Source organism: Camelus ferus, chromosome 4 (genome assembly GCF_009834535.1).
Source record: "Camelus ferus isolate YT-003-E chromosome 4, BCGSAC_Cfer_1.0, whole genome shotgun sequence".
NCBI lineage: Eukaryota > Metazoa > Chordata > Mammalia > Artiodactyla > Camelidae > Camelus > Camelus ferus.
The window spans coordinates 28,229,686-28,241,941 of record NC_045699.1 but is presented as its reverse complement, the minus strand read 5'-3'; the positions used below and the strand labels follow the sequence as shown (position 1 = coordinate 28,241,941).

The 12,256-nt window shown below is 38.2% G+C and overlaps 1 protein-coding gene across 5 annotated transcripts in view; it reads left to right on the top strand.

Moving 5' to 3' along the window:
- KDM4C (lysine demethylase 4C) overlaps nt 1-12,256 on the top strand; it is a 360,653-nt gene that overhangs the window by 247,957 nt on the left and 100,440 nt on the right. For 4 of the 5 annotated variants that reach the window (XM_014552383.2, XM_032477696.1, XM_014552382.2 and 1 more), the window contains 2 exons: nt 4,738-4,793; nt 6,966-7,074. The exons of the other annotated variant lie outside the window; for it this stretch is intronic. In XM_014552383.2, coding sequence (XP_014407869.2) covers nt 4,738-4,793; nt 6,966-7,074 — 165 coding nt within the window. The remainder of the gene's footprint in view (nt 1-4,737; nt 4,794-6,965; nt 7,075-12,256) is intronic. 5 annotated transcript variants of the gene reach the window in all.

The window sequence follows — 12,256 nt, the reverse complement described above, 5'->3', positions numbered from 1 at the left end:
TCAGGAAGTGGTACTTTTTCCTCTTTTACGTGGGATATCTGAGGCACAGCGGGTAGATAAGTAACCGGCCCAAGGTCAGACCAGTAGTAAATAGCGGAGTCGTGGTTTGAACCTTGGCCGTCTGCACTTTGTTAAACACCAGGATATGGCTGGCTCTCTAGTTTTACTGTTCTTTCTCTCAGTTAAATCGTATTCACTTAGCCTGAGATTTGATTATACAGAGTAACTAAAATGTTATTTTTACCTGAAATTGTATAATTCTTTGAAGGATGAAGTGGAGATGAATTTAATGATCTCGTATCAATGAGAAGTTTTATTATTAGCTAGATTAATGAAACAAATGGGAATACAGATTGTTATTTAACATATGCTGCTTGGTAACACCATTTTTTATGATAAGAGTTCTTTTGAGGGAATTACTTTAAAAAATGAATTCTTAGTTTTTTATAGAAATGAGGACTTGGTTATGCCCTTTGTCGTTATCTTCTTCACAGAATGGTTAGGTGCACACAGGTTTTCTCCCTTTCTCGGTAGTGAGCTTTCCAGGGCAGGCAGTTTCCTGTTTATTTTGGCACTCTGCTTTGATATTTTATGCCTTGTTTTGTATGACGGGTCACAAGATGCTAGAGAAAAACAGCATGGACATGTGGCCAGGAAGGCCTGAGCTTGAACCCAGGTGATCCTTTTGCTGGTTGATTAGCTGGAAAACTACAGCCTAATTTAATCCAGTTCACTGCTTATTTGTAAATAACATTGTTATTGGAATATAGGCATACCCATTCATGTACTGTCCTACCACAGCAGAATTGATTAGTTGCCACAACTCTATACTGGAAAGCCTAAATTAGTAGCTATCTGGCCTTTGACAGAACAAGTCTGATGACCCCTGGATTGGTTGATTTTAGGCAAGGTACTTAATCTCTTGAATCTTAGTTTCCTCTTGTATGAAATGTGGTAGTAATTACCTAATAAGTTCATGTTAAGGAAGGGAGGTAAAGTTCATGATGTTCCTGGCATGGTATATGGAATGAATTAGGCTTCTGATATAATCTCTATCCTTTTAAGAGGAAAATTTTCATTATTGATTCATCAGTTAAATGAATCAATGTTCTGAAGGACACTCTGTCACTTCATACTTCCACATTCAGTTCTTTGACTGAGTTTGAAGATGAGCTATACTTAGTATAATTAGTATATTTGGCAGGTGATGACCTTTCCATATATCAAGCATTGTACAGATTGTTAAGAAAACTCAGGTTGCTTTTCAGGTAGGGGTTAAACTCTTGAATTTTAGAATGATCAACTTTGTTTTCTAACAGTAAAGTACTATTTAAATAAAGGAAAATTAAAATTGTCCCATCTGACATTGTCTTCTGAGCTATGAACATAAGCATTTAGTTAAAATTAATTTACAAATGATTAAATTGACAGGTTGACATCTTTGTGCTTCTACCAGACCAGTTAGCTTTTCCCATATTGAGGGGACGGTGATCAAAAAAAAAAAGAAAAAAAGAAAAAGATGCAACTGGACATGACTTTTTACTTTCCTAGATATTTTTCAGAATTGAGTGAATCAAACAGAAACCATGATATCATATAATATCATGTAAATCATACAAATAACTTTACTTGGCCATGGATATTTTTGTCCTTTACTAAGAAGTACAATTTCTCATTCAGGTAAATCATAGCAAAAATAACCCTATGTCAAATCACTGTGTCTTAACTCCATGTTAAGTCACTAGAGCCTAAAGCTTTCTTTCCTTAGTGCCCCAGTATGTGAAGTAGTCTTTGCAATTTTGTGGTGCTTTGGTGATTTTTTTAAGATTTTCACTCTGCCCTATTTTGCCATACTTTCTCATTTATTTAACAAATTCATATGGAGAGTGTACTCTCTACTGGGCATAGTAATAGACAAAGAGTCACCTAACTTATATTCTCACAGCACTCATTGAGCTAACAGTTTAGTGAGCATAGCAGAAAGAACTCCACAACTGGCTAACAAGAGAAAGGAGAGGGAAGCAACTGGGTCAGGGAGTTATGAGAGCCCTCTTTGAGGGATTAACATTTAGCTTGAGATGTCAAGGATGTGTTCAGTTTAATAAAGAATGGAGCCAGTATGTGTCTGGTATGTTGGGGGAAGAAGGGATCTATGAGAGACCATAGGGTGTCTGAGCATTGAGAGTAGAACAGAGTGAGGGTGGACAATGTTGAGGCCCCATGATCCTGGCCCTTCTAGGCCACATTAAGCATCCAGAAGCATTCACACCCACTCTGGTGGGTTCCACAGTTGACTGTGGGGTGGCTGTTGCAGTCGTCTGGGTTGATGAAGGGTGCTGGGGATGTCAACTAAGGTGACAGCAGTGATGATGGAGAGAAGAGGGCAGATTTGGAGGTGGGATTGACAGAATTCAATTGGTTGGATTTGGGATGAGAAGAAAATTGTCTTCTAGCATGAGCTTGAGTTGCTGGTTGATGCTTCTGGGAAACTGAAGGAGTACAGGCTTGGGAAGAAGACATAGTTTTGCACGTGTGTTTGAGATGCCTGAGGAGCTGTCAGTCAGACATCTCAGGTGATAAATGTTTGAGTCCCTGGCCTTTTGGGAATCAGGGTAGTAGATCAGATGCCCAGCAAACAGATGTGGAGAGAGAAGTGAATAGAACCTACTACAGAAATTACAGGGTTTCAGGAGTGTGAAAGAAATGCCTATTAAAGGAAGCTGAGGATCAACTCGAGACAGAGAACTGTGAGCAGAGTGTTGGTTCATAGAAACCACAGGAAGAAACTGTTTCAGGCACAGGCAATGACTGCTGCTAAGAGGTCAGGCGAACCAAGGACTTAGAATTTAGATTTTGTGACATAGAGGTGGCTGGTGACCCTGGAAAGAACAAGTTTCATACTGTGGTAGGTGGGAGTCTTCTCAACTCCACTGAACATCTTGAGTCTTCAGATTCCACTTCAGAGGTTGCTTTTCTCCTATTGTGGTCATGCTCCGCAGCATGTGTACCTGTTCGTGATCCTCATCAGTGCTTGGAAGCAGCCTCCATGCTGATTTGCTGTATTTAACTCTGCTAACTTGTCCCTTTAGGCTTCTCACTACTGGCTTCATTAATCAGACAGCTAATTCTCTCAGTGTCTGCACTCCTCAAAGTCCACAAGTCTCCTTCTCTTCATTTCTACTTCAATAGTAGCATCTTTTTCTATTCAGTGAGAACATTTGACCTTGTGTTTTGTTTTCATTTTCATCCTCTCTTTCTCTGTAGAATGTGTGTTAAATTACTGGAAAAATACTTACAGTCAGTAACTTTTTATAAAATAGTTATGGAATAACTTGGATATTATTGAATAATTTGAATTATTGGATTTCTCATTTTCAGTATTTGTACTGTGAAATCTCCTTTCATTGTGCTTCATCAAAACCTGTTATTTCAAAGGCCTCTGGAATATGGCTTTGCTATAGAGAGTATTCTCCATCAGGTTATCTCCTTGAAGTGGGTTTATAAGGGATTCACATGGACATACACAGGGGCAGCCTTTGCTATTCTGACCCTTTAATAATCACCTAGGAAGTTTCAGATAGATATGCAGAGACTTTCCAGACATGTAAAACCGTTGATTTTTTTCTGTTGTTTTGTCTTCTCTTCTGCCTATTAAGAGTCTACAAATATGTTGATTCTCCTCACTTGTTTTGGTGTTCTCAGAAAAATAACAGCTATGGAGTTTGACACCTCATTATTAATAGTACAGAAGTTAGAGGGATTCCCTGTAAAGCTGGACAAAACTGTCAAAATCAGTTAAGGGAGATCATCTTGGAGAACAGATAAAGAAATTTTATGTATAAAACTTGGAGGAAAAAAACACTATATAACGTGTAACTATTGAAAAAAAATCTGTTAGTTCAATAAATTAGGAGAACATGTGAGGCTGAAAATAAAAAAAGTTACTTATGTATTTAATTAAAAATTCTAAGTCAACAAAAGGCAATGCATTACTTTCTGGCCCTGTTTTCTCATGGACTTTTTAAATTATAGTGAGAAGTGATGAATAAATGCTTGTAGTAATCTATGTTTGTAGTAAAGGGAATCGTCTTGGAGTGAAAAAGTCTGTGCCAACCTAAGACACATAAAATGCCCCAAATATAAACTTAATGGGGTGAAGAGAAAGGAAAAGATTATATTGCACTATTTTCTGGGGCTGGAAAGCCTAGGTTTATCAGAACACTTTTCCCAACACTACTTGCCCACATGAAGGACCCAAATGAAAGTTTTGTGAAGAGTGTCTTTTAAAAAGAGCTTGTCACTTATCTGTATATTGGAACGAAGCCTGCCAATACTCCATTTTTTAACCATCCTGTATGCATGCTGGAACGTGCATCACACATGCGGCGCCCAGTTGTTTGTGTATTTCTCTGTTCTGGAACTCTGGTACATACCTCTCCAGCTACTGATCTCTGTGTGTCACAGCATTCCCCCAGGGATGGCAACTGAACATGGTCCCAGGATAATGACCATCCCTCTAGGAGATACACACACCGAGAACATTTTGGGTGTCCCCTCACCTTCCCGCCTCTCTTTTTCCTTTCCCCTCTTGAATTGCTTAGAGATGGGCCTTCATGAAGTTCTGGATGGTTTTAATTTTAAAATTAAAAAAAAAATAGAATTTTTGGGGTATCTAGAGAAACAGTAATGGCTTTTATTATATGGATCTAATAATTGCATGGTATTTTTATGCCCTAGGAGTGCTGTCTCTGCAATTTGAGAGGGGGTGCTCTTAAGGAAACTAAGAACAATAAGTAAGTAATGCATCATTTCTGTTGGGTTTCATTATTCCCTTCTCTCTAGAATGTTGAACCTCTGGGTGATGGTTTGATTTGTCTTTCATTACTGTACACATTGTTCCAAAGCTTTTGTTGCTCAGATTTGAGGCTGGGACTCTGTGTTTCTCTAGAGACCATTACTGACAGCACGTTCACCTCTGCTGAACAAACGTGTTCCAAGTCTGGACTTCTGTTGTGTGTTTTTGACACTGAGAGGAGTAACCTCTCTTTTACTGACAGAATTTGAAGAAAGCCCATGTCCTCTAGGTGCCACTGGAATCCTAGTGTTTAATATGATGAGTCCTATTGTTGCAATAAAAACAGAATGTGCCTGAAAACAGTAAAAGCTGTTATCTTCAGATAAATAAGATTGATTTTAATCATAATATTAAAACAAAACCATGTACTTTTAACACCAGCAAATTAATAAGAAAGCATGTTTATTAAAATAGAAACACAGGAAGAGAAGATTGATTTTATGATATAAAAGGGACAGTTGGAGAATATGAAGAGAGGTATAAGTGAACAGAAAAGTATTCTTGTTTCTATGGTAGTTGTTGAAATACACTTTTGTGTGAATTTTATTTTTATGACCCGAGTTTAATATTTTAAATGGGGCCAAAGCAAATTATAGATTCCTATGGAAATAGAAACATGTAGAAATGGTTTATGCAGAGGTTGTATTCTGGCACTTGGGAGCCAGATCCGGTGTTTATTTGAGTGACACACATTTTATGTCAATTCAGATTTTAAAAGTTGAGAGATCCTGTATAAAATCCAGGTTTTCATCTTGATATATGATGATGCATCTCTATGACAATAAGAAGTTGGGATCAGAACCTGGCCTACATGGGGCGGCGCCCCCCGGGTTACTGTGATTTACCAGTGTATGTGTATTTGCTTGCCTCCTGCCTGGCCCCCGGGCACTGGATGTGGGGCCTGCGGTGTCATGTCACAATGGAGCTGACATACTGATGCGCATGTGCACTGTTTTTCATCGCTTATAAGAAAGAGCAAAGGCATTTGTCCCTCCTGCGTTGATAAAGTTTAGTCTAAGAAACTATATTTGCTTAATTTTGGATCTTCTTTCCCAGTCTTAATTATTGTGATTGGCACTGTGCTAAAAAGTGTTCACTAGTTTGAGGATGTTAAACAGGTCATGCAGACTATGGGCCGATTTAGGCAGTTCCTATAAAGGCAGAGGTGATGAAGAACTTCCCTTCCTCCCCTTAGGCTAGGCCAGAAAGAAGTAGTGGTTGCTATAGAACTATAGAATTTGGGTATGAAGGAATGTATTTGGATGTGAAGGAATGCCCTCATGGGGTTAACCCTTGCCCTCTTTCCTGTGGTCCTTAAAGGCAGGATGGAGTCTTGTGCTATTTGGGTGAAACAATATGCTTTGACTTAAAAATAGGTTGATGAATTTGATAATTCTTTCAAAATCTCTTTAAACCTCAAGAGTCTTTATACTTATTTGAGGCATAACATTTATGAGACGCATATAGTTTCAATGAGGATGTTGTCATTTTCCTGGAGTAATTCAGAATTTGGAAGGAGATATACTAGGTTTTAAGTAGGAAACAAGGGAACAAGCTAAATTTCATTTCTCCTTATCTCTGGGTTCCTTTGATTATAGTAGGGTTGCAAGGAGAGAACTAATTAAAGGCTTAATCAGTATTAATTCTTTTGGAAAACTTTTTCTGTTTGTTCTCTTTTGCTTCATGACTTTTGTATTACGTAAAAAGATTATGTGGTATACCCAGTTTATACTTTTTATTAATTAAACTAATCCTTTGCCACATAATAATTAGCTTAAGTATGTTAAATACCTCTGTATTTCAGTATCGAATGAAATAGCAGACCTACACTTCAGTATTTTGCAGACCATGTAGACCTATGTACCTGTAATGATAGGATTCTTTGATCTTCACTTAGTTCATGTCACAGTGGTGCAGGTGTGGTGCTCAATCTATCCAGGTATCTTCCAGTAGGTTTGAAATTTACAGAATCTGTGATGGGTTTAGGCTTTGGGCTTTCTTTCTCATCTGTGTGTTTCCCGTCCATGAGAATTGCCATATCGCCTGGTGGAACTATGGGATAAGTAAGTCTAGGGAACGTTTGTTTATGTTTGTGTCTCCTTTCCTGTAGGTGGGCCCATGTCATGTGCGCCGTTGCTGTCCCAGAAGTCCGATTCACTAATGTCCCAGAAAGGACGCAGATAGATGTAGGCAGAATACCTTTACAGAGGTTAAAATTGGTGAGTGGCAAAGCTTCTTTTTTTCTCATAAATTAGTGTTAATTTCAAGTTCTGAATATTTCTATTTATGCACACATTCCCAAGGGATAATTTTTCATTTAGCTTCATTTTTATTATTCTACCTTTTTACCCCTCTTCAGCCTAAATTTACTTATCTGTATGTATTCTTTTTCTGTTATATTGTAAGCATGCATGTAACCTTCTTCAACTTCTGTTTGCAATGAGGGAAAGAAGTACTGCATTTCCTGGATTAATGTGAATTTTCAAACTATAAGCTATCCGGTGAAGTTTGTTAGTAATGGACTCGAGCTATCCGATTAGCTCTGTTTGAGTTGCCTCGTTTTCCTCTCTCTTGCCTCTCTTTGGTTGGTCTTGACCTAGCAAAGTGCATGTAACCCGATTTCATCATCTCTTCACCAAGAAGAGACTTGCAGAGAAATGCAAAAACTTTTATTATTCCCGAAGGATTTTCTCACTTATGGATAGATACAAGTCATTTAAATTTGCCAGGCTCTCTGACTGGTTATCTTCTGACCTGTTTAGAAACTTTCATAAAAATCTTCCCACTGCTTCTCTTCATTAAGAGTATTTTTTTTTGTTGAAAAGATAGGCCTTTAAGTCCTCAACATTGAAGTAACCTTGGCGTCCTGTTAAATTATGATCCAACAAATCATTAGTTTAGGCCCTTATGTTTCATATTTAACGAGAATTTTCCCTAAAGTTAAATTGAATGACCTTAAAATAATACTGGAGCGTGTCTCACACACGGACTTACTACCCTAGAATTTCTTCAGTCCTTGTCATTTCTAATTCAGGGTCTTTCCCTGTTACAGGCAATGAGCTATGACTCTGTACCCGGCTGTTAATGTGCTTTGGTACTAGTAGTCTCTCCCCTACCCGGTGCTTTGTCTCTGGACTTCTGTCTCAGGAACTTAGAATCTAGTCTGCTGTCTTTCAGTGAACACTGTTGTTTTCCAGTATAGCTCTGTCAAGAATTTCACATTGCAAGAAACCACGTGGCACTTTGTGGGTCTGACAATCACTGTTGGCAGATATGAGTGGTGGGACCAAGGATGCTCAGGATGTGGTAATAGAAGTTTTGCGAATGCGATGGAAATGAATGGGTCAATTAAGTGGCCCTTTAAAGCCCACAGTGACTATCAGAAGAGTAAGTTTCTTCCAGTCATGGACTTCGTAGGAAAGTTTGGAATCTTGTATCTTGGTCACCAATTTAAAAAAAAAAAAAAACCACCAATAAGAAACAAACAAAACATATTTGCCAGAATTAGGACTATAAGGCAGGGTATAAAGAAAAATGGTGAGTTTACTACATGGTAAAGAATTTAATGTTTAGCACGATACATGTTAACACACATCTTATATTTTAATTTTTTTCTGATTCACAAGTAATACATGTTTACAAAAATTCAGACACTACACTTAACAGTCACCTTTGTTTTTCTCTCTTGAATGGTTTGGTGCCCGGCGTTACTCATTTAGTGTCCCTTGGAAGGAGTGGTCCCTGCTCTGATACTGCCCTTTAAGGGCCTGGGTGCTGGCTCCGCTGGACTGTGATGCTTCCTTCATGATTTATGTTCCCCGCATCAGCCCCAGAGGGGTGTGAAGAGAACAGTAGGGAGGGATAGCATGGGTCGTTTCGGAGCCATTCAGGAAGTTGTATCCAGAATCTGGAATCTCATGATTGCATCCAAAAGTGGCAACGCTTACTGTTTCCTTCCCACCTTGATTGTGTGTATCCCATAGTCCTTGTAGGATGTTTTCGATCCTTAAACAGCTGGTATTTTTAAAAGAATATGTCTTGATTGAAGTTAAGATCACTGAAAGTCTATTTCAGATGGCAATGGAGAGGTCTTTATTGACATATGAATGTCCATGACACATATTTGAGTGAAAATAGCAGGCTCTAGGTCAGATTTTTTTTGTTTTTAATTTGATTTTATATGCATGGAGAGTTTTTTTGGAATGATATTTAAAAAAATGCTCACAGTGGTTATCTTAAATGGGAAAAGTACAAGGAGAAATTTTATTTTGGGAGAAAAATAATCACTAAAAAATGCTGTAATAGTTTAGGGGCAATGGCCAGAAGTGTGGATGACTTTTTCACCAGAAATCCTCAAGGGGACACCATCACTGTTGTGAGTCACCTGAGCGCAGCATCCGTGCCCCAGCGTCTTGCTCAGTGTCTCTTGGTGATTGGACTCAGACAGGTTGCCTTGGAATAATAGAACTTACAAACGATCACTTGTGTGTGTGGTAGGTGGAATGCACCTTTCCAGGAAATAGGATGCTCTGCCCTGAGCATACAGTCAAGTGGTATATTCTCCTGACATCAGCATTCTTTTGGAGTTTAATTAATCTAGTAAGTGCATGGCTAGCTAGAAGTCAGAGCAGTAGTTTTGTGTGATATTTCATTCAGGCCAACCCAAGTCTAGGCAAATTATTTTACTGTGTCTATTTAGTGAACATTTGTGTGTCTACTAGTGTCAGTTTCAGTCTCTTTTCTGGAGCTGTAGCCAATGCCTTTTGTGGATCTGGACTGTTCACCCACCTTCTTATTCACACAGATGGGGGATATAAGAATTAGCTGTCAGTGTCAATTTATTTCACCAAACAACTATTACTTTACCTTGCCAAATATTTAGTCTAGTTTTTGAGTAAGACATCACTCCTGCCTTACAGCATCTTATCGTCTAGACTGGGCTTAAGTTAACTGTTTGTTGTGAGTGACTATGATGCACATCATAGATTACAGCATCCCTGACCAAATAGGCAATGCCAAAAGGTACAAACTTTAGTTATAAGATAAATATGTCCTGGGGGTGTAATGTACAACACCATGACCATAGCTAAGACTGTTGTGTGATTTGTAGGAAAGTTCCTACGAGTAAATACTCTGAGTTCTTATCACAAGGATAATTTTTTTTAATTTTTGTTGTATCCATGTGAGAAGATGGATGTTAGCTGAACCTATTGTGGTAACATTTTCTAATATATGTAAATGAAACCATCATGCTGTATGTCTTAAACTTATATAGTGATGCATAGAATAAATAATTTCTTAATAAAACAGGAAAAAAATTAGTAATGTTAGATATCCCCTGGGAGGCAAAATCACCCCCATTTGAGAACCTGCTGGTCTACAGGGAAGACATAACACATAAAGAGAAAATTTCCATTTCTGTCATTTTTAGAAATAAAATATCTTGCTTGAAAGAAGTAAGTTGGAGACTGAGAGAATGGAAATTATTAATTGCTTTTAAAAATAATCCTAGAGAATTGTTTTTAGAAAATAGTTGAGCATCACAGGGGACATGTGACTAAGCCACAGAGCCTAGCACTACTTCGGAGAGCCTCTGAACACCCATGCAGCACTTGTCCTGTTGACTGAGCATTCTGATCTTGGAACCTGTGGTCAGTTGGAGGTTGAAAACTGGAGTGACCTGGTGGAGTAGGACAAGCATGCTCATCCATGAAGCAGCAGCGAGGGAACTCTGAGCCTCTCTCCAGTGCCCACTAGGTGGTGCTGTTGTACCAGTTTCTCACCTAGTTGCCCTTAAATCACCTCTCTTTACCAAGTGCCTAATCGGAGCCCTGCCAGCACTTGTAGAGGGTGTTTGTGTGTGTGAGAGAGAGATGTGATGCATTCTGGGGTGCTTTAGCCCAAGGGATGACAGCAGGGAAGAGAAAGTGCTGCTTGCTGTGCATTCAAAGTGCTGAATTCCCAAGGGCAATTTTTTTTAGTTCAGTTTTTCATTTAGCCATATAAAAAGAGCTGCTTTCCCTTGGGGCAAGTTAGTGTCTTTCTGCATAAGTAATGAGCAACACTAGTAACAGCTAGTAACTGCAGAGGCTTAAAGAACAGCTTATGGCAAACATGAGTTTAAAATGTCTTCTAAAGTATGAAAGCTGTGTATAAAAATGGTTATTATTATTAGCAGTCTTTCTAGAATATGGCATACTGGAGTTTACACAGAGGTATTTGAATATTTTGACAATATTGCTGTTAGTCTTTTATTTATTCATAGGTTCAGCTTGCAGCTTTTGAAATACTTGTCTGTACAATATTTTGTGTAGGAAAATTTTTGTAGAGGATGTAAGAAAGGATTTGTTTATTTAGCAGATTTTTCCTCTTATAATGACCACTGAAAAAAAGAGACAGCAAATGGAAAACAAGTCTTTCAGTGCTCTTCAGTGGATTATGTTGATCCTAAAATAGTGTGTGCTTTGTGAAGACACCTTTATCTCATCCAGCCACCTTGTTTGCTAATATCACAGGTGTAGTTTCTACTCATCAGATGATTAAATAGACAACAGTGATGGCACTAGAGTCATTTTCAAGACATTGTGCTTTATTTAATTTATTTGATTAACAATTTTAAATACTTTAATAAAATTTATTATTATTTTTAAACTAACTACTGCAAAAAATATTTGGCTATAGTGGTATTTATCCAATTAGTTTTTTTTTTCTTTCTCTAACAATGTTTAGCTTTTGTACAGAGTAATTATCTCAGAGGTTAATAAAGTAATTGCTGCCCCATCTCAAAAATGCTACAGGCTGCTATCTAAAAGGACCAGGTTATTAAGCAGAACTGCCCTTTTCCAGGAAAGAAATGGCTGAAAGTTACCTGAATGAGCTGTATGTCCAAAGTCATATTCGAAAGGGAGAACCATTTTCTGTCAGCTCAAGCATTCTCTGATTATTAATGCAGATTCTAGATTACCTAATATTTTTCTTATCTACTCATTTAGAATGAATTCCTTTGCCTCTGAATGACTTTTCAGTTTGGAAAAAGCTATCCTTGTGGCAAGTCCTGTCATTCCCAGCCCCTTTTCCATGTCCACCGGTGCCCTCTCAGCTCATCCAGAGAACATCTGGGCTTTGGCAGTTGGTAGGAAAAAGAATGAGGAGGATTCTGGGGACATTTCCCACTCCATCACTTTAATGGTGTGCTCAGAGATAGCCAGTCTAGGGGTTTATATGAAGTCACAGATGATTGGTGTGCTTGAGGACAAAAAGAAAAAAAATCGCCTCCACATGGTTTAGATATGGAATTTACTCAATTCTTTCTTTTTCTTATTTCCTTCTATCTTGTTTTCTCTACTAATATGATTGGTTGGCCATGGTCATAATTGAATCTCTGGAAGAGAAGCAAAATTG